Raw genomic sequence first — 22,895 nt, forward strand, 5'->3', positions numbered from 1 at the left:
GATCTCTTGCTCCCTATCAACACTGACTAGGACCAGCCCTGGAGGAAGGAGGCAAACCAGAGCAAGACCACGTCGCCCGCCCCCAACTCCCTGAGTTGGTCCAGAAGGAAACCATGGTCAATGGTATTGAAAACCGCTGAGAGGTCAAGAAGAGCAAGGATGGATGCACTGCCTCCATCCTGCTCCTGCCACAGAACATCCATAAGTATGACCAATGCCGTTTCCATCCTGTAACCAGGCCTGAAACCTGACTGAAAGGGGTCCAAATAATCCGTTTCATCCAGGACCCTCTGGAGTTGCAATGCCACCACTTTCTCACCACCTTCCCCAAAAAGGGGAGGTGGGAGACTGGGCAAAAGTTATCCAGTATAGTAGGGTCCAGGGATGGTTTCTTGAGGAGAGGGTGCACCAGCACTTCCTTAAAGGCTGCTGGAAACACCCCCTCTTCAAGGATACATTCACCATTGCCTGGACCCAGCCACATGTCACCTCCAAAACTGCCTTCACCAGCCAGGAGGGAGATGGATCTAATTGGCAAGTGGTGGCATTTACAGACTGAAAGATCCTGTCCTGGGGTTCAACAGAGTCACACTGTTCCCAGATAACAAGGTAAGTATGTACTGTCCTAACAGTCAGGAATCACGCTGAGATGAGGAGTAGGTCTCTAGTGTTTATTACTGCTACATTAAACAGAATCCTAACAAACTGAAGAAGTGTGGGAAAAACCCAGACAGATAAACCCCAAAAGTTAAGGCGGGTCTGATCTGTGTCTCTTTGAATGGCTGCTTAATTCCTCAGTACTACGCATGCGTTTCCCCCACTGGATAGAGGCTCCCTCCTGCTCGCCATCAGTACTCATGACACGTACCCTAGGTATCTCCACAGACTCTGTACCACGCTAGGAGTCCAACTTGCAATGGATCCGAGCGATTTTATCCTGCAGGTGCCGAGAAAACTCTTCAGCATGGCCCTGTAGATTGATTTCTGAGACACCTCTCCCCAGAAGGGATTGGGTTATCTTAAACAGGGCTGCTGGGTGGCATTCCACGGATGCAATAAGAGCGGAGAAATACTGACATTTTGCCACTCTTACCACCACAAGGTAGGCCTTAATAGCGGCTCTAGCTTGTGTTCAGTCAGATTCGGTCTTTGCCTTCCTCCAGCGGCGCTCTAGGCGTCTCTTAATCCTCTTCAGAACCCCCAACTCTGTAAACCACAGGGAGTGTCGGGTTCAATGGGACAAGAGAGGCCGCATAGGCGCGATCCTGTCCAAGGCCCCGGCCACCTCCCTATTCCAGGCAGCAGCCAGAGCCTCTGCTGGACTGTGCAGCAGATCCTTGGGTATAACTCCCAGTCCCTCTGAAACTGTGCCAGGTCCATCAGTCGCTGGGGGTGGACCAATCAAATGGGTCCTGCCTCCCTGCGGAGGGGGGTGGCATGAGAGAATCTTGAGGTCACCAGGGCATGATCTGACCATGACAAGGGAGAAAGATGTGACTCTCCCCTCAGATCACGTTGCCACTGCTCTGACAAGAAAACTAAGTCTGGTGTGAGGCCACTGTCCTGAGTTGGGTCCCAAATAATCTGAGACAGGCCCATGGCCACCATGGTGGCCATGAACTCCCGAGCTGCCTTGCAATGGCTGATACAGACTATGTTTGTTTGTTTGTTTATTCAGTTTATATTGCCACCCATATAAATTGAATAAACAAACATAGTTTGTTGCCAGGGTGGGGAGGTTTATTAGTTTTTCCTGTTTTATTGTTTTTTAACTCCCAAGCTGCCTAGAGTCACTGTGTGTGAGTTGGGCGGCTATATAAATTTGTTTAATAAATAAATAAATAAAGATGTAATAAAATGCTTTATGACAATTTTTATGTCTTAAAATGTTTTTTAAAATTTGCCAAATATCTATTCCACAGGAGTCATGGGTCTCAGATTTTGGACGCATTCTTTAATTTAGGCCATTTGTGGTACCTTGGTTCAAAAATTGTTGCCCTATGATGCACCGTTTTGCCTAGTTAAAGGTTACAAAGTATCAAACAGACACGAGACGTTTAGTAGTATATCGATATCCTCTGGAACAAGAGTGTTTATTAAGATTACAGTTGCAGGAAACTATGTTCATTGCAGGAAACTGTGTTCGTACCTTGACAACTTACATTGTCTGTTACATTGTCTCTACAACAAGGCAGAACAGACATAGAGGCAATAAGCAAACTTAGAGAAGAGTCATACAGCTTCCTCACACAGATTGCACCACCTGTGAGCCATTCTAGACATTCAACTGGATTTTTTTTTTTCCTCCGGATCAACAGAAAACAGACATTATAAAGGATAGTTAGGTTCTGCGTGCCAAGAGGCATGACCTTATAGGCCTGGCCAGACTACAGGGGCTCATGCGAGTACATATTGACATAGTTCTGAGAAGTGAGAATACTCTCATAAGCTTATTCTGGTGTCCATACTGATAAATGCTTCCCTTCACGGGTGGCTAACCTTGGCTTTTCATATGGGAAAACCTGTGCAGACCATCCAGTGCACTCTTGTGATCTCTGACGCTAATTTATGGAGATGGGTAGTACATTGCTCATGAAAGGTGACAGAGCTGGCAATGCTTTGGAATCCTAAGTAACATTCTTTTTTTTTTAATTCCATACAGTCATCATAGCATTGTCCAATTTCCACTCTCTGTTCAGTTCCACTATGTGTTAGGACAATCAAACCTAGTTTCTGCATCTTCCAAGGGGATGCTGTCTGATGAGTAAGGCTTCCATTCTTCGCTTATGAGCAGATTCTCACTTCCTTTCTGTGCTATTGTAGAGCATATCAGGTTTCTACACTTAACAGAAATCTGGCTCAATCGGGTGGACATGGATCCACAACCCAATCAACAGCAAAATTGGGATTTTTTTTCCCTCAAGATTTCTGACAGCTAGTGGAAACAGCTGATGGGCTACTGTCAGTTGATATTTAGGACTCTCCTGTGCCTTTCCACAGATCCCCTTGATAACCAGGGTTTTTCACAGAATCAGAATATGGAGAGCATCCTGGTGGCTCCCTCCTAGGAGCCTCTGGTTTCCAGTCTTGAGACTTTTCTCAGTAGGACTTCCTTGGTCTTTGCCTTCATGTAAAGATCTGCTTCACAATGGTGCCTTCAATCATCCAGATTCACACTCCATTTGGAGGTCGAATGGAGTCAAGGGGTCTTCACCTTTTAACGGATAACAAACCACGGTTTAGCAAGATGTGTGAACAAATCGCTAATACAACTACTCTCTGGGAATTATTTAAAATAGGTCATTGATAATATGAAATTAAAGCTGCGTACAAGAGCTACAGAAAACAGAGGAAGATGTCCATATGAACCAACTATGAGTTATGCCTCCTTAATGGTTGGTAAGTTTTCTCCTTGCCCCGCAAAATGGCTTGGTATCTTTCTCACTTAGTCACGGTGTCAAGCACTGATTACTCAAATTAGCGTGAATATATTTCCGATGTGATGTTGCTTATCAGGCTCTGAATAAAAGACGGGTTTGAAAAAGCTATCAGGAAACTAATTGTATATGCAATCTGTCTGTTTATCAGCTCTTCCTCAACAGCCAGCTGATGTGGGATTTTTCTGGAAGGTGCTAATGGCATATTTGTTCTTTTTCAACTTTGTCTCCTTTTAGCTTTTGTTCTTCCCTGTATTCGAAAGATTTCAGATGAAGTGCAAGGTCATAGTGGGGGGAAGAGTGTTAACCCTGTTGTGCAAGCAGCAGCTTTTCAGTTTAAAAATCATTAAAAAGAAAGAAAAAGCTGCTACACTTTCAGAACATTTTCTGTTGTGATTGGGCAATCACTGTGACCTTTTAAACCCAGCTGCCTGTTTTCTGCTACTTTTGGAACTTGCTGATGTGTTTGACCACTGCTTCGTTCCATCAACCGTATTTTTGCAATGGAGGCTAAAAGAGCTGACAGCAGTCAGAAGTGTCAGTCCCAGCTAAAGGCTGTAGGTACCTCTTACGCAAAACATCCTCAACCACCTCCTCCCACCTCCACTGCAATTCCACATAGTCTTCATTATCGTTACTGTCTCCATTCTCTGAGTTCAGTCCATTTTTCTTGCTTCTGTCAGTGCTAAGTCACCTTTAGGCACAGCTGAAGAGATAGCAATAGCAAGAAGGATACATAGCAGGCTCAAGGGTGAGGAGAAACAGATGTGGAGTAGGAGGGATTGACTTTGCCAGTCCATGATGCTGGCCCTAGTACTTCCACATTAAGTTGAAGAAAGCTATGCTGCTGGCCCTGCACTGTTGTGAGGATGGCTTTTTGTGTTCATGCTGTTTATCGTGAAATCTTTGATTGGTTATGTGCCATTGAGTCAAATTCAATTCCTGGCAATTGTATGGACTAATACAATCTTGACCTGTCTTATTAGTGTAGTTTTTCTAATGACATTCCTATACTGTTTTTGATACCACATATCCGCCTTTATCTGTCGCTTTCCTCTTCCACTTCCCTTAGGTTTTGTCATAAAATATAGCAACATTTGACTTGCTAAATCAAAGTTAGATTAAGCAGGTTTTTAATTGCTTTGCATGGTTCATCATACTGTGGGGAGAGCTGAAGCCCAAACTAATGTTATGCTATTCACATTGTTAAACAACCGTGTTTAATGTATTTCTACTTTTATTTTAAAGGAAAAGTCGCTGTGAGACTCCAGTCCAGCATCATATTGTTGATGCTGATCATGGACCTTCCCACAACCTGCATGCATGTTATTCAGTTCCGAAGGTGCCGTTTGCAGCAGTGGCCAGGAGATGGGATTTGACAAGGGCATGGCTCACACTTGTGTGATCTATGCTTTCGCTTCTATATTTATCCTTGAGCTATAGCACACACAATATATGCATCTCCTTTTGTAAATTGTGGCAGGGCTAAAAAGATACTTCTTTTTATTTGCCTCGTCTCAGATGGTGCACTTTATTCAGCCACTTCAAATAACTTCTTGGGTACAGAGCCAATTATATCGAGGAGTTTCAGGAATCCTTTAAGGACAGAGTATAAAGCATCTTGGCTTAATGGTAAGACATTTTTGTATGTAATTAATGGAGCAAGTGGTGTACAGTAGTGTTTTTTTCCTCAACTTAGTCTATACTCTGATCTCAGCTGCCAGTGTCGCACATTGTCACAAACAAAAATTTTAACATACAATTAAAGTTGTCAGCATTAGACAAATTTGTCTGATGAGAAAATAACACTATAAGGAGCATACTGGAGCTATAATAGTAGCTTAATAAGTAAGTTTTTACTGAAAAGAGAAGTCTTTTTTCCAGTTTTATCAGGGAGGATAAGGAAGGGTAGTAAATGTAGCACAAGACAGTACTTTGAAAATATAACCTAGTTGTTAGACAAGAACAGCTGTATAATAGAATTGTTGCAGATTTTAGTTGGAGAGCTTTGGAGTAAGGGCTGTTTTAGAAAATATTAAAATAATGGACATGCTGCTATCCCCATTCATTCTCTGGTCAGCAAGTTGGCTGGCTGCTCTATAAACATCACCCAGAATACCCTAGAGTATACCTAGAGTATTTTTATTTATTTATTTATTTATTTCTCATATTGATATATCACCAGAATCCAGACCTCTGGCATTTTACAGCTGTAACAACAACAAACTGTACAGATAAAAACACAACAAAATATGAAGTCAATTTCCATCATTATTAGACTGTACCAATTTACATAAGGTAATCAAGCATTGGGATAGGGTGAGGTTGGAACTCGGGTGTAATTTCATCGGATGCATTGGAGAGGGATAGTGAGGCACCAGGTTTTGGTTTTACTGTTTTTTGGCTTTTATTGTTGTGTGACTTGCCCGGAGTGGTTCTTCTTAAGATGGGTGGCCATATAAGTCCAACAAACAAATAAATAAATGCTCCATCTCAACCCCTTTTTAATGTAGACTCAAGGTAGCCATCAACCTGTTCCTGGGGGCAGGGGCGGGGGGAAATGAGGCTTTTCCATAACGTAGGGGCCACCTTCTCTAGTCTGCACAGGTCTCACTTGTGGAGTGGGAGCCCATAGTATTTCCCTCTGAAATGAATGTATTGGATGGATCAGTTCTGCTCGGAGAAGGCAGTCCTGCAGATACCTTATAAGGCTTTTAAGGTCAAAAACCTCTTGGAATTGTGGAAAGTGACTAGAAACCAGGGTAGATATGACTCCAGGCTGGAGATGGAGGCATCTGAGATTCTGATTAGGTCCTGTAAGAGGATTTGGGAGCTCTGGACCTGTGTGCGCTGGAATTGCTGACGTGGGCAGCACCAGTGGAGTCAATGGAGCCAGCAGTACCATAGATGCATACCAAGATACAGCTGCCTAGAGCAGACCAGAACCAAGCGAGTCCTGCCATGAGCCGTCGAGCAGCTGCAGAGGCCTGCTGGGGGCCAAGGGGGCTGCAGAGAAGTTCGAGGCTTGAAGCACTGCAGTTCTCGGACTGACTGGCTGTGGCAGGGCAGACAGCTGAAATACCAGGGGCAGTGGTCAGCATGGCAGGGTGAACAAGGCTGGCAAAGCGGGAGGCTGGGGTAGCAAGGTAACTTTAACGGGACTGTAATCAGGCGAGGCCCAATATCGTCTCAGACTCTGGTGCAGTCTGTGTACTCTTTGCCACCTCCCCAGAGGTTTGGGTTGGGCAGCAGTGCTGATCGCCTCAGAGGTGCTTTTGGCCTGAGAGAGTGGCCCATGTTGTTGGCCCTTGTGTGGCTTTGAGTTCACGGGCCACTCACATGTACCTGGGGCCTGCTCTTTTCCTGCCTACCCACTGATCTGGGGCTTTAAAACCTCTGCCCACCTGTGCAGGGTTGGGGACTTTGGGTCCCTGCGGGTGTGTGGTGTAGGTTTGGTGGATGAATGTGGATGTGAGTGTGAGGGAACATGGGGGCAGGGAGGGCAGGCAGAAAGGTTGAGACTGATGAGCAGGGGTACATGTGCCAGTCATCTGAGAGTCAGGGCCGCAACTGAGGGGGGCAAGCGGGGCACGTGCCGCGCTGGGCAGGCGCCAAAATGGGTGCGGAATCCATGTTTGCCCTGGATGACACAGACCCTGGTTGTGGCCCTGCTGAGAGTGGGCCAGACCTCGGGACACTGGGGATGCTGCTTGAAAGTGATCCCAACGTCTGGCCCGCATCATTCTCCCTCTGTACCAGATAATTAGATCCTTGTTGGCCCTAGGCTCCAGCTGCTGCTTTTGAATGCCAGGTTGGTTTGTAATAAACCTGCCCGCACCCATGACCTTTTAATGGATGAGACCTGGTGTGCATAACCAAGACCTGGTTGGACCTGGGTGGTGGTGGTGGTTCCCCTCTCAGAATCATGCCCACCTGGGTTTCAGATTTTGCATCAGTGGAGACCCCAGGGGAGGAGGGGTGGGGTGACTGTTGTCATCTGTGAGTCACTGAGGGCTCCTAGAGGCACTGGTCTGCAGATAACCAGATGCAAAACCTTCTGGTTGAAGTTAGGCTGTAGGAGACAGTTGGGATTGTTCCAGGTATACTGTCCTCTCTGCTGCTCAGCATCATCCCTGCTTTTGCGGCTAGATTCCAATGCTGGGCTGACAGCTAGTTCTTGGGGACTTTAATTTGCCACCAGGCAATGTTGATTCCTGGGCAGCTCAGGAGTTTATGGCAACTATGGACCTCTCCCAAGTCATTGAGGGGCTGTCATGAGTGCCGTTGAGCTAAAGTCATCAGCGCAATGGCACACATGACAATGACAAGGAAATAGGTGAAGGGGTACAAGTTAAGTAGCCATCAACCCACAACGACTAACGGCCAACAAACAATAGCTAAACGGATCACGGAGCCACCCAAGCCATCAGCGGCAATACAACGGGGATCGCCCAGCTGAAAGCAATCAGCAGAAGAATGGAAACCTGATGATGGGCGATCCCGGAAACCCTCACCCACCGGCAGGGCAACGCATGGGACAAAGGGGGGTGACGTGACCGTGAGCGAGGGGGCGCTGACCGGCGCGGGGTATTTAAACCCCGCACCGGCGCGCTCCTGTCACTCTCAGCTTTTTTCTACCAACGCTGTACCTGCCCTGCAATAAACCAGAGCCTGATTCGCAAACCAGTGTCTGAAGGTTATTCAGAGGTAGGCAGCGCATGACATAAAGCTGAGAGTCATAAACTCAGCCTCGCCGAGCCCCACCGGACGACAACGAGCCGCGGGAGGAGTAGACGGCGAGAAGACCAGCAAGATGAGGCCGGAACGGCGCGGGCAAGGAGGGCGAGCCGCGCGGCAAGAGACAGAGGAGGACCGACCAAGGCCAGAGGCACCGCGGACTCCCGGAGCCATGGACGCCCACCCCACCCGACCCGAGCCTCAGCTCCAACCCCAAGGGGAGATGGCGACGGAGGCAACCCGACCGCGGGAGGGAGCAGCACGACTTCCGAAACCAGCGGAGGACCCCGCGCTCCACATCGCACCCCAGCAACGGGCGTGGAGCGACAGCCCCACGGCGCTCAACACGGAGGAGGACGACGGAGACACCCATCAGACGGCGGAGGAAGCGGACCCGCGGCAGAGGGACGATGAACCCCGCCGGCAACCCACCCCCGAGGACGCGCCAACGGAACCGGCCCCAGCGGCGGCGCGGGCTGTGGACGAGGAGGCACGAGCTGAACTCGCGGCCATGCGGGCTCAACTGACGGAACTCCGGACCATGCTCCAGGCGCTTATGCCCCCCGCGCCACCCAACGACGTCCCCGCACAAGCCCACACCCCGAGCGAAGCACCGAACCCACACGGGCCAGCGGAGAGCCAGCAGACGGCACAGGCGGCCGACACCACACCCCGGGAAGCGAGAGGCGGGGCCGCACAAAACGCCCGGGCCCCAAAGGACTTCCCCATCTTCTTCGATGGGACCCCCACAAAACTCTCGTTTTTCGTGACCAACGCTAGGGAGTTCATGGGGAGGCACGGACACTCCTATGACTCCGAGGCCGACAAGATCGCCGCCGTGGCGATCAAACTCCAAGACAGGGCGGCGGACTGGTACGTCCAACTGTACGAGTCCAGCTCCCCCGCCCTCGCCACCTTCCCTGCTTTCATCAAAGAGATGAAAAACTACTTCGAAGACCCCCTAGCCAAAGTACGGGCGAAAAGCGCACTCCAAAGACTTAAACAGGGCACACGCACGGTCCCTGACTACGCCCTGGAGTTCAAAGCCCTCGCGGGGAAGGTCAGCGACTGGTCCGAGACCACCCTGCTGGAAATCTTCAAAAGGGGGCTCAACCGCGACGTTCTCCAATGGGCCCTCTACCGCGACGACCCAGAAACGCTACACGGGTGGATCCACCTCGCGGGGAAAGCCGAACACGCGCACCGCACCTTCCTCATGACAACCACGGAAGACACAAACTATGCCGGGAAAAAGGTACCCGCACCACACGGGGGGATGGCCGGCCCCATATACCCAAAAAAGAAGTTCAACCGGGAGCCCTGCGGGAGGTGTGGCAAATTAGGGCACAAGACGGCGGATTGCTTCGCCAACCGACCGCCGACCAGCGCGCCCAAGCCCACCCCGAAAATTAGCCCCAAACCACCCAACCCGGGGCCGCCTCCTCACCGCCGAATGACCGTGGCCACAGCGACACCGGAAGAGGGCTGGGACGCTTACTGGGGGGAAGAGGACAATACCGACCCCGACCAGCCGGCGGGAAATGCTCCCCGCCTGCTCTGAGACGCGTGGCGAGGCAGGCGGTGGGACAGCAACGCGGACCACCTCAACGAAACGACAAAAGCTCCGTAATATTGGCAGCAATTCAACTCTCTGCCGGCAACGGAGCCACCACGGCCGCGGCACTAGTGGACTCGGGGTGCTCAAAAAACCTCATCCACCCCGACCTAGTCGCCAAACTCGACCTCCGCTGCTTCCCCCTCCCCACGCCGCTGGCATTCCACCAGCTGGACGGCTCTACAGCGGGAGGGAAATCAGCCACGCTACAAACTGAGCCGGTCACCCTGCAAATGGGCACTCACACCGAGCGCACATCGTTCGTAGTCACGCACATCGGACGGCCCATTGCAGTCCTGGGGATGCCATGGCTCGCGACAAACAACCCGCGGATCAACTGGGCGACCCGCACCTTCACATTCGGCGACGGCGAGTATCGAGCACCAGTTCCAGCTGGCAAAAGCAACCCCACGGTAGGACGAGCAGAGGCGACCACACAAGACAACGCCGCTACCACAGCAGACCTACCAGAACAATACGCCGACTTCTCCGAGGTCTTCGGAGAGGCAGAGGCTGACCAACTACCCCCCCACCGCAAGACGGATTGCCGGATCGACCTACTGCCCGACGTCCCCTTACCTCGACCAAAGATCTATTCGATGACCCCGAAGGAGATGGCAACCCTCCGGGAGTTCATCGATAAAAACCTAGACAGGGGATTCATAGAGCCAGCATGCTCACCGGTCGGAGCCCCCGTCTTATTCCGGGAGAAGAAAGACGGGACCCTACGGCTCTGCACCGACTACCGGGGCCTAAACGCGGCTTCCCTGTCCAACAAATACCCCTTACCCCTGGTGAAGGACATGCTCGCCCACCTGTCCACGGGCAAAGTCTTTTCCAAATTGGACCTTCGCGAGGCGTACTATCGCATCCGAATCAGGGAGGGGGACGAATGGAAGACGGCGTTTAACTGCCCCCTAGGCGCTTTCCAGTACAAGGTACTGCCCTTCGGACTCGCGGGGGCCCCTGGGGTGTTCATGCAGCTCATCAATGAGGTACTGCATGAACATCTGTTTAAAGGGGTCCTGGTCTACATCGACGACGTCCTTATTTACACAAAAACGCACGAGGAACATGTAACCCTAGTCAGGCAAGTCCTCGACAAGCTCAGAAGGGCGCAGCTCTATGCAAAGCCTACAAAGTGCGAGTTTCACAAAGAGCGCCTAGACTATCTGGGGTATCGAATCTCCGGGGACGGCATCGAAATGGACCCCGCAAAAGTCGAAGCGGTGCTAAACTGGGAGCGGCCCCGCAACAGACGGCAACTACAGAGCTTCCTGGGATTCGCGAATTTCTACAGGTCATTCGCCCGGGGGTTCGCTGAGATAGCCCTCCCCTTAACGGACCTCCTCAAAACCAAAGGGGTGGGGGACACCCGACGCGCCAAGAACCCAGGCACAGTGCTGAATTGGACTCCCGCGTGCCAGACCGCATTCGACAAACTGAAAGCGCTGTTCACTACGGAGCCAATCCTCGCGCACCCGGACCCAGAACGGCCGTTCGTGGTCCAAGACGACGCCTCAGACTTCTCCCTGGGAGCCATCCTGCTACAGAAAGACCCCACGGGACTCCTGAAACCATGCGCCTACCTGTCAAGGAAGTTCTCCGAGACAGAGAGGCGATGGCACGTCTGGGAGAAAGAAGCCTTCGCGGTGAAATCGGCACTAGAGACTTGGCGACACCTACTCGAGGGAGCCACCCAACCATTCGAGGTCTGGACGGACCACCGGAACCTCGAGGCCCTACGAACGCCTAGACGCCTTAGCCCAAAACAGGTCCGATGGGCCCAATTCTTCAGCCGCTTTGATTTCCAGCTGAAGTTCATGCCGGGCAAGAAGAACTTCCTGGCCGACGCCCTCTCCCGACTGCCCCAAGACGAAGAGCCCGCCCCAGACACCATTGGGACGGTCCTATCCGCCTCGCAACTGGGGATGGCCGTGACCACCCGAAGCGGCGCACGGAGGCAGCTCGACTCTACGGCGCAGCCGACAGCGGGACAACCGGCGACGGAAAGAAGCCAACCGCAACTACCAGGGGGAATGCGCACGGACCTCGCTGCCGCCCTCAAAACCGACCCCTGGTTCCTGGCAAACCCCGACAAGGTAACGATGGTGCAAGACCTGGCATGGGGGGAAGGCAGAATCTACGTCCCGGACTCGCAACGCCAGGCGATCTTGCATAGGTCACACGACGCCAAGCAAGCGGGACACTTTGGGTTCCTCAAGACCCTACACCTAACACGGCGTCAATTCTGGTGGCCCGCGCTCAGGCGAGACGTAAAAACCTACGTGGCGTCCTGCCCAACGTGCGCTAGGGCCAAACGGGCACCAGGCAAACCCGCGGGGCTATTGCAACGGGTGGCAGAACCCTCCCGCCCATGGGAGGAAATCTCTATGGATTTTATAGTGGACCTCCCACCCAGCCAGAAGAAAACGGCCATTTGGGTGGTGAAGGACTACTTCTCAAAGCAGGCCCACTTCATCCCCTGCACGTCGGTCCCATCCTCACAACAGCTAGCCAAACTCTTCCTCATCCACGTGTACAGGCTACACGGATGTCCCGCACGTGTGGTGACCGACAGGGGCACACAGTTCACCTCCAAATTCTGGCGGGCCTTCCTGAAGCTGACGGGGACCCAACAGGCCCTATCTACGGCTTGGCACCCTCAGACGGACGGAGCCACTGAGGTTCTTAATGCCACCTTAGAGCAATTTATACGATCATATACCAACTACCACCAAGACGACTGGGCTGAACTGCTCCCGTTCGCCGAAGTCGCATACAACAACGCCGTCCACACGAGCACGGGGAAAACTCCGTTCGAAGTAGTCTCGGGGCGCGACTTCGTCCCCATACCGGAGCTACCTCAACCCCCGGAACCCCAGGTGGACGCTAGCGACTGGGGACGGAAGATCGCGGAAGCATGGCCAGTAATCACGGCGGCGCTGAAGGAGGCACAGGCTGCCTACAAAGAGCAGGCCGACAAGCACCGGCGCCAACAACCGACGTTCCAGGCGGGGGATATGGCCTATCTATCCACCAAGTTCCTAAAGTCAACCCAACCCTCGAAAAAACTGGGGCCTAAGTACATCGGGCCGTTCCGAGTCACGCAAATAGTGAACCCGGTAGCAATACGCCTGGACCTGCCACACAACCTCCGGAGACTCCACCCGGTGTTCCACACCAGCCTCCTAAAACCGGCAACCACCTCCCGATGGCACCCAAGCACGCCACAGCCCGCACCGCTAATGATCGACGGGCAACACCACTTCGAGATAAGGGACATTCTCGACTCCCGCAAGCAACGAGGAACTCTACACTATCTGGTCAGGTGGAAACACTTCCCCCACCCGGAATGGGTGGCGGCGCACAACGTTAACGCGCCTGACCTGACCAGAGCATTTCACCGGGCATACCCCGACAAACCGCAACCAAGGTCAGCAAAACCAAACCCCCCCCCGCAGGCCCCCCCCGCCTCCCGTGCCCCAAGGGAAAGGGCCCCCCCCAAGCCCGCGACTTGGGTGGACCTTCCCCCCCCCGGGACTCACTCCCCCCGCCCCGGGCCCACGGGGTGGTGACAAACGATCGCCAGCACCCTCCCCCCGCCCCCCGGCCGCGGGGGAGTGGCAAGCAAGTCAACAGGGCAACCTGGGGGCAACGCCCAGGAGACACAACAAAGGCGACGCACTCTAAATAAGAAAAGAAGGGCCCTACCTGGAGCTGAGAAGCACCCGACCAGCCACGCCTCTCGCCTCGCCGAACTGAGCCAAACAAACAGGGTGTGGCTGGAGCATGCGCACGCCAGGTCAGGACCCGAGCATGCGCACCATGGACACACCCTGGGAAGGCACGTGGTGAGGGAGGAGCAAAGGGAGGGGCGACAACTACTCCGGCGGGAACTTTGAAAAAAAAAAAAAAAAAAATGTGGCGTTTTGACAGCTCCACGGGGAAAACCCAGAAAACCGGGGGAGAACACTATTCGAAAGGGGGGCAGTATGTCATGAGTGCCGTTGAGCTAAAGTCATCAGCGCAATGGCACACATGACAATGACAAGGAAATAGGTGAAGGGGTACAAGTTAAGTAGCCATCAACCCACAACGACTAACGGCCAACAAACAATAGCTAAACGGATCACGGAGCCACCCAAGCCATCAGCGGCAATACAACGGGGATCGCCCAGCTGAAAGCAATCAGCAGAAGAATGGAAACCTGATGATGGGCGATCGCGGAAACCCTCACCCACCGGCAGGGCAACGCATGGGACAAAGGGGGGTGACGTGACCGTGAGCGAGGGGGCGCTGACCGGAGCATTTCACCGGGCATACCCCGACAAACCGCAACCAAGGTCAGCAAAACCAAACCCCCCCCCGCAGGCCCCCCCCGGGGTATTTAAACCCCGCACCGGCGCGCTCCTGTCACTCTCAGCTTTTTTCTACCAACGCTGTACCTGCCCTGCAATAAACCAGAGCCTGATTCGCAAACCAGTGTCTGAAGGTTATTCAGAGGTAGGCAGCGCATGACAGGGGCTGACACACACTGGTGGTTGCACATTAGACCTGTCTTTTGCCTCAGGGCTGCTGTGATATGATCTGGTAGTGGAGGACATTACCATCATTCCATTGCCATGGACAGATCAATCCCTAATTACTTTCTAGTTTGGTGGTGTCACCCCTCCCTGCAGGGAGATAGGCCTAATAGATCAGCTCATCCTAGGAGACTAATAGACCCTATTGGATTTCAGAGTAAACTTAGGATCTGGTGGACAGTTTGGCTGAGACCTTGGTTGCAACCTGGAACAGGCATGTGACTGCATTGGTCCTATGTGGCCTCTCTTCAGGCACCAGTTCTAGAGTGCTTCTTGGTTTTCTCATGAGTTCTGGGAGATGAAAGGCCTGGAGTGCCTTCCCCTGTGGTTAGTTCCATTCAGTGAGAAGTCCCATCCCTGGTCCCTCGCTTGTGGGATGCTTCAGAGCTCAATGCTCTTCTGTTTTCCATCTATCTGAAACTGATGGGTGATGTCAGCCATTGGTTTGAGGTCTGGTGTCATCGATATGTTGATAATACCTAGTTGTATATCCTGACCCCAGGCCATTTAGGTGATCCTGGCAACGTCTTGACTCAGTGTCTAGAGGCTGTTCAGGTCAGGATGGAGACAAATAGACTCAGACTCAATCCTGACAAGACCAAGTGGCTGTGGTTGTTTGGGTTTCCTGGATCTGAGGATTTTTTATCCTTGGTCTTCGATGGGGTCACAGTTCTCCATTCAAGACTGATATGCAATCTAGGGATCTTCCTAGACTCACAGCTCCTATTCAAGGAGCAGGTTGCAGCTGTGGCCAGGAGGGCCTTTATACAGCTCCATCAGGTGTACCAGTTGCACTCTTTCTTAGAGTGAGAGGCCCTTCAGACAGTCATTGATGTGGTCTACATCGGACTACCCTAGAAGACCACTCAGAAACTACAGCTGGTCCAGAATGCAGTGGTGGGCACATCACATTACATCCATGTGTCATTCCTGCTTTGTGAGCTTCACTGGTTACCAGTGAAATTCAAGGTGCTGGTTATCATCCATAAAGCCCTACATGGCTTAGGGTCTGGTTATCTGAGGAACCAGGTTAATTTTTTGGTTGTTTTACATCTTTTTATTGTTTGGGTTTTCTGTGTACTGTAAAGCACCCAGTGTTTTTAGGGACTCAGTCTCCAAATCTAATAATAAATTTAAAAAGAAATAAAAATGTCTTGACTCGCAACAGCTCTCATCTGTCAGCACACATGCTGCAAAAGTTGGGGTGTGCAAAGCATTTTGAATTGAAACAGTTCAAAAGGAGTTGTCCCAAGCTTACTGGAAGTGTCCCAATGCTATCCAGACCATTTTAGAAATGTTTCAAGTTTTCCTGTTTGAACAGCTGTTTTGTTTCAGGCTCAAAGGGGAGATCTAGTGTTATTTCAAGCTCAGAAGAATCAGAAAGGTTGGAACAGCGTTAAAACATTTCCAGGAGGGTCAGAATGGAGTGCTTTGAGCTTCAAATATGTGGCATGCCATTGATATAAAGCAGCCAAGTAGAGTGGTAGGTTGCTCCTGAGAGCCGTGCACTTTAGATACAGTAAAGTGGGTGACCAATCTGAAATCCATATTATTACAGCAGCTTCCTTCTATCTAATGATGGAATTGACTCTGTCAATCAAATTCCTCTTTTTTTGGTCAGTTTGACTTTGTTGTTATTATTAGCGATTATTATTATTATTAATCCAATGTATGTATGTATGTATGTATGTATGTATGTATGTATGTATGTGAGGGCATAAAGTTGGGAAAGGCAGCAGAAACATTTCTCAACCCATTTCCCTCATACATTCATTCACTAACCCACAATGTTACTTTTTTTTAATTAAAAGCTTTATTTTTTATTAGAAGCTTTATTTTTTTTTAATTAAAAGCTTTGTTACTAACAAGCATCCAAACCAGTGTTCCAGCTGCCTGTGATAATTAAGCCACACCCTGGCAATTTCAAGGACATGCTAAGACAGAGTGCAAAGGGTGTGTGGGTGGGAGGCAAGCAAGCTGATAAGCAAGCAGCATACAGATGGGGAAGCGGAGGCGACGTCTGGAGATTGGCAGCTATTCCAAGCAGGCAAGAGGACCGTCATTCAGCTCCCAGGACCACAGGTTGTGGTGAGCAGGATATCCTGGTGGGAGTCCTGCCTGGAGCTTGGAGCTTTGCTGGTTGCTCAGTAGCAACTAGAAGGAAGCAACCACACTAAAACAGCACCTCAACTCAACCAGCGCAAGAACTTTTGGAAAAAGGCAAAGGCTGCATGCTATATTATAGACTTTGAGACCTTTGTCTGAACTGAGTATTAAAAGATTGAGTATAAAGGACTAAGCATTAAAGACATATTTACGTGTTAACAGCAACTTGCAAATGCTAGATGGGTGGAGTTGCCCCAGAGTAATAGCCTGTTGTTGGGGAAGGTGCATGCTGCAATAAAGCATTGTGTACAGATTTGCAAAGCTATGGTGTGTGCAATCCTTGGAAAACAAAGAATTATCTCTCTCTCTCCACACATACACACACTATACACACAGAGACACATACATACATACGAGTAAGAAAAGTCCTGGCTGACTGGAAGAACAATACACCCAGCCATAGGCAAGCGTAATTGAAAGGGGGTCTACAATCACTCTGTTCCAAGGCCTGGGATCTGCAGGGATTGAACCTATATGCAAAATATGAACTCTACCACTGAACTGTTCTTCACCTTTTTTTTTCTTATAGGAAAATTGTAACATCTTAAAGCAAAACTAAGATGAGGTGATAGAGGATTGTAAAATCTATTCTGCCTTTTGTATCTGTCAATGAGTTTAAACTAGGAATAGTATGAGAGAGACATTGATTGCTGGTCATGCAAATAGACCTGAAATGGCCCTGAAACCTCTGAAAAGAAGAGGAAACAGATTCACTGGATCCTTTTGTACCTTCTCCAAAAATACTATTATCTTCGGTTTTTTCAGTGGATTAGTGTTAGGGATTGTTGTTTGTTCGTTCAGTCGCTTCCGACTCTTCGTGACTTCATGGACCAGCCCACGCCAGAGCTTCCTGTCGGTAGTGTTAGGGATAGGATAACCTAATCCTAACTTCTCCCACCCTGTCAGTAAAGCAGTTCAGAAACATTCTTTTTTTTCCCCCGAGGGTTGGGGTGTTACAAAAAAACCAAACTCACTGTGCCTCAGACCTATATTATCTGTGTAATTCAGTGACCTGATTCACGTATACTGTATATCCCCCTCCTGCAAGTACTGCTGTGATCCCTCATTGTGGCAGAAAGAGCTGTTCCTGGAAGGGGTGAGTGAAGAACCCCAGCAGTGTATCTATGCCAAGAGTATATGCTCCTAATAGGGTCACATTCTTTCTGTAAGTTTCAGTTCCAGCATGGATTATTTTGAATTTGTATAATTGGAAATGTCTCATTCCTGTCCAATACGCTCTGAGTTTTTCTTTCAGTCCTGGCTATATCAATGGCCAAACTTCTGGAAGGCTTCAATGCAATCATGTTATACTGCTCAGACTTACTTGACGAAGCTCTTTGTTCTTCTCCAGTAGCCAGAGTTACTTCCAGACTTGGGGATCTTATCTGTTGGTAAAGTTCTTTCTTGTTAGCCTGTTTCCATAAATATTCTTGTGATATTTAAAGAAATGGCTTGTTATTTGCTTCCTGCATTCTTCCTTGCGGTGCCACAGCCAACAGAGTTGCTGCAACCTCATCTTTGGCTGCCTGGCCATAAGCCCAGCTGATGTATTTTATCTTGGCCCTATGCCAGTAGTGACGGCATCAATACCTGCAGTTAGGGAGATGAGGTTCAACTTTTAAAGTGGTCCATAATTGCCCTTTTACCATGCCATCCTTGGATTTCTGTGATATTTTGTGGAACTGTGTTCTTCCCCATAATTCACTACCTCCTGCTGATGTTCATGGTCTGTGCCTGCTTATTCATCAGAATATATCCTGCTTATATTGCAGCTAATGTGTATATTTGTAGGCCATCCTTCTGTCCATCACCTGTGGATGCATCCCAGTTCCTCAAGCAAAGGTCCCAACCTGGGGTTAATAAAACAGTGGTTTTCAAAATCCTGGCATAGCATTACATGTGAATATGGCTTGTGTCTCTATCGCTTTTTGTTATCCTTTGTAGTTTATTCGTTCAGTCGCTTCTGACTCTTTGTGGCTTCATGGACCAGCCCACGCCAGAACTGTCTGTCGGTTGTCACCACCCCCAGATCCCCCAGGGACGAGTTTGTCACCTCTAGAATATCTATCCATCTTGTCCTTAGTCGGCCCCTCTTCCGTTTGCCCTCCTCTCTCCCTAGCACCAGCATCTTCTCCAGGGTGTCCTGTCTTCTCATTGTGTGGCCAAAGTATTTCAGTTTGGCCTTTAATATCATTCCCTCAAGTGAGCAGTCTGGCTTAATTTCCTGCAGGATGGACTGGTTTGATCTTCTTGCAGTCCAAGGCACTCTCAGAATTTTCCTCCAACACCACAGTTCCAAAGCATCGATCTTCCTTCGCTCAGCCTTCCTTATGGTCCAGCTCTCGCAGCCATATGTTACTACGGGGAACACCATTGCTTTAACTATGCGGACCTTTGTTGTCAGTGTGATGTCTCTGCTCCTAACTATTTTATCGAGATTTGTCATTGCTCTTCTCCCAAGGATTAAACGTCTTCTGATTTCCTGACTGCAGTCAGCATCTGCAGTAATCTTTGCACCTAGAAATACAAAGTCTTTCACTGCTTCTACATTTTCTCCCTCTATTTGCCAGTTATCAATCAAGCTGGTTGCCATAATCTTGGTTTTTTTGAGGTTTAGCTGCAAGCCAGCTTTTGCACTTTCTTCTTTCACCTTCATCATAAGGCTCCTCAGTTCCTCTTCGCTTTCAGCCATTGAAATGGTATCATCTGCATATCTGAGATTGTTAATGTTTCTTCCAGTGATTTTAACTCCAGCCTTGGATTCCTCAAGCCCAGCACGTTGCATGATGTGTTCTGCGTACAAGTTGAATAGGTAGGGTGAGAGTATACAGCCCTGCCGTACTCCTTTCCCAATCTTAAACCAGTCCGTTGTTCCGTGGTCTGTTCTTACTGTTGCTACTTGGTCGTTATACAGATTCTTCAGGAGGCATACAAGATGACTTGGTATCCCCATACCGCTAAGAACTTGCCACAATTTGTTATGGTCCACACAGTCAAAGGCTTTAGAATAGTCAATAAAACAGAAATAGATGTTTTTCTGAAACTCCCTGGCTTTTTCCATTATCCATCGGATATTGGCAATTTGGTCCCTAGTTCCTCTGCCTTTTCTAAACCCAGCTTGTACATGAAGTCTACCTTGCAGGATCTTGAGCATTACCTTGCTGGCATGTGAAATGAGTGCCACTGTTTGATAGTTTGAACATTCTTTCATGTTTCCCTTTTTTGGTATGGGGATATAAGTTGATTTTTTCCAATCTGATGGCCATTCTTGCGTTTTCCAAATTTGCTGGCATATAACATGCATTACCTTGAGAGCATCATCTTGCAAGATTTTGAACAGTTCAGCTGGGATGCCGTCGTTCCTGCTGCCTTGTTATTAGCAATGCTTCTTAGGGCCCATTCAACCTCATTCTTCAGGATGTCTGGCTCTAGCTCACTGACCACACCGTCAAAGCTATCCCCGATATTGTTATCCTTCCTATACAGGTCTTCTGTATATTCTTGCCACCTTTTCTTGATCTCTTCTTCTTCTGTTAGGTCCTTGCCATCTTTGTTTTTGATCATACCCATTTTGGCCTGGAATTTACCTCCAATGTTTCTAATTTTCTGGAAGAGGTCTCTTGTTCTTCCTATTCTATTGTCTTCTTCCACTTCTGCGCATTGCTTGTTTAAAAATAATTCCTTATCTCTTCTGGCTAACCTCTGGAATTTTGCATTTAATTGGGCATATCTCCCCCTATCACTGTCGCCTTTTGCTTTCCTTCTTTCTTGGGCTACTTCTAGTGTCTCAGCAGACAGGCATTTTGCCTTCTTGGTTTTCTCTTTCTTTGGGATGTATTTTATTGCTGCCTCCTGAACAATGCTGCCAACTTCTGTCCAGAGTTCTTCCGGGACCCTATCTACTAAGTCCAGTCCCTTAAATCGATTCTTCACCTCCACTGCATATTCCTTAGGAATATTAGTGAGCTCATATCTAGCTGATCTGTGGGTCTTCCCTAATCTCTTGAGTCTGATCCTAAATTGTGCAAGAAGAAGTTCGTGATCTGAACTACAGTCAGCTCCAGGTCTTGTTTTTACCGACTGTATAGATGTCCGCCACCTTTGGCTGCAAAGGATGTAGTCAATCTGATTTGGTGTTGTCCATCTGGTGAAGTCCATGTATAAAGCCGTCTCTTAGGTTGTTGGAAGAGAGTGTTTGTTATGCAGAGTGAATTGTCTTGGCAAAATTCTATCAGCCTATGTCCTGCTTCGTTGTTATCCTAGGTTCTTGCTTTTCAGAAAACTGCCTGGTTTGGTCTGTTTCCTTTAGATATACCTTTTACTTACATCTTTGATATTACCTTTCCCCTTTAACATACAGCTCTCTTGATCTTTAGCACAATAATGTTTCTTCAGGGTCATCTCTGATTAGCCCTTGTTGAACTCAGTTAAGTTACTTAAATTCTCAATTTGTACCTGACTTTCCTTCAAGTTCTTAGCTCAGGACTGCCTCTACACCATTTCTTCAGTACCTTGCCTTGGATTCCTTCCCCAGACCTCCTCTAAGTCCTCAACTATCCCTGGTGCATTTTGAATCCTATCAAAGCTTACACTTCCTTTTCTTTCATAGTAGCTGAATCACAAATTGCTTTGTTGACTGTCCTAAGCTAAACTGTCACAAGTATAGCACGAAGTGTGTGTCCTTCACTCCTAGGAAGAAGTGGCATACTTGTTTATTAAATTTAATTATTACATTCTAGCATGATACCAAGCTTCTCCCAAGGATTCCATCAGTGATGCTTTATAATTTGTAAAGCTTATTTCATTTGATTAATTGCTTCAAAATCAGATAATGAATCCATAAATAAAGTTCTTTAATCTGCTGGCAGGCTTATTTTTCACCAGTTTTACTTGCCAGCAGGACTCTTTATTCTTTCTGTGTCATAATAACAGAAACAAGATGCAAGGAGATTTAATTAGTTTCTATAAACAGTTCTTTTATTTTAAAAAGGGCAAAATTGTTCTCATTTAATTTGGGTAATAACACATTATCCTGATTAATCTTTCATGTATAGCTGGGTGCCTGATGTTAACCTGTGTTAATTTCTGCTCTGCCCTAATTTTTAAGAAAGAAAATTGGAAGGGGGAGGGGCTCAAGCAAATATGCACAAAGGAGTGGACTTAAAATATCACCATGAGGTAATTCATGTCCCCATTTTAACTCATGCAAGTTTCAGTACCTGTCGAAAAATTATTTAAACTAATACACAATTTATCAGTAAAGTACAGTACAACAGGCACCCAGCTGTACACAAAGAGGTGAAGAATGGGAGGGAAGAAGCAGTCAGGCCAGATGGGCTGCTACTTGATATATTGGAGGGGGGGGGGAAGTAGAAGAAACATTTCAGGGAAAGTGGAAATCAAAAACCATAGTTGGCCTATGCAGGAGCTCTTCTTCATTGGCTCAGGTGTGCCTCAGCCAGCAACATGTTAAGGAATGCTCCAGTATGTGTTATAGTTCAGCAATGTCCTAACAACCAGGAAACACACTGAGACAATGAACTGGTCTCTAATGCTTTATTGCTAGTACATAACAGGAATCCTAACAAACTGAAGAAGCGTGGGAAAAACCCAGACATATAAAACCCAAAGGTTAAGGCGGTCCCGATCTGTGTCTCTTTGAATGGCTGCCCAATTCCTCAGTGCTACGCATGCGCTTAACGGTCTGGATGGGAACCCCCTGCTCGCCATCCTTACTCATGACAAGCAATCTGTAGAGATCCATGGGTCCTCAGTCCTGTTCTAAATATTCTAGGTCCAAAAATCTCTTTAAAAATGGCCTCTTCCCATTCAGATCTGTCAAATTGCTTAAAATATCTTCTGAATATGTTTTACCAGCAGAGATGCCACAGCCCCCAACCCCATTGTTACAGCCACCAGAGCCCTATAGAATCTCATTAACAAATTCAATAGCAGACCAGTGATTTTCAGTAGACAATCTTTTGTGCTAGTGCATTTTTAAAAAAGATTATTAAAATAGGTGCATTGAGCATCTGCTGGTCTTACAACACCTACTTTGCTTTAAATCCTCCCAAATCTTCCAGGAAAATAGGGCGGAAACCCTTTAAAATATCTCCAGGCAGCAGTTCAGGACATATATAGCACTTTCCACTTGGCTAGGGGTGGCAGGGTAGAACTGAATGTCAAGATATTGATAACATCTCACCCTGAACCTCTGGTATCCTGTCCCAGTGATTTTGTGTACAGTAGGTGTTAAATAGCATAGGTGAGCTGGTCTTGGCCATTTCTCCCCAGCCTCCTTGAATGGAACTGCCTACCCAGGTAAGGGTAGAACCACTGTAAAACAGTGCCCCC

The 22,895-nt window shown here is 48.6% G+C and overlaps 1 protein-coding gene across 1 annotated transcript in view; it reads left to right on the top strand.

Annotated features, from left to right (window-relative positions):
• Window positions 1–22,895, top strand: part of LOC134487453 (semaphorin-4E-like) — a 63,191-nt gene that overhangs the window by 24,388 nt on the left and 15,908 nt on the right. The window contains exons 3-4 of the mRNA XM_063289267.1: window positions 3,300–3,399; window positions 4,959–5,069. Coding sequence (XP_063145337.1) covers window positions 3,300–3,399; window positions 4,959–5,069 — 211 coding nt within the window. The remainder of the gene's footprint in view (window positions 1–3,299; window positions 3,400–4,958; window positions 5,070–22,895) is intronic.

The sequence above is a fragment of the Candoia aspera genome, chromosome 1, assembly GCF_035149785.1.
Source record: "Candoia aspera isolate rCanAsp1 chromosome 1, rCanAsp1.hap2, whole genome shotgun sequence".
Classification (NCBI taxonomy): Eukaryota; Metazoa; Chordata; class Lepidosauria; order Squamata; family Boidae; genus Candoia; species Candoia aspera.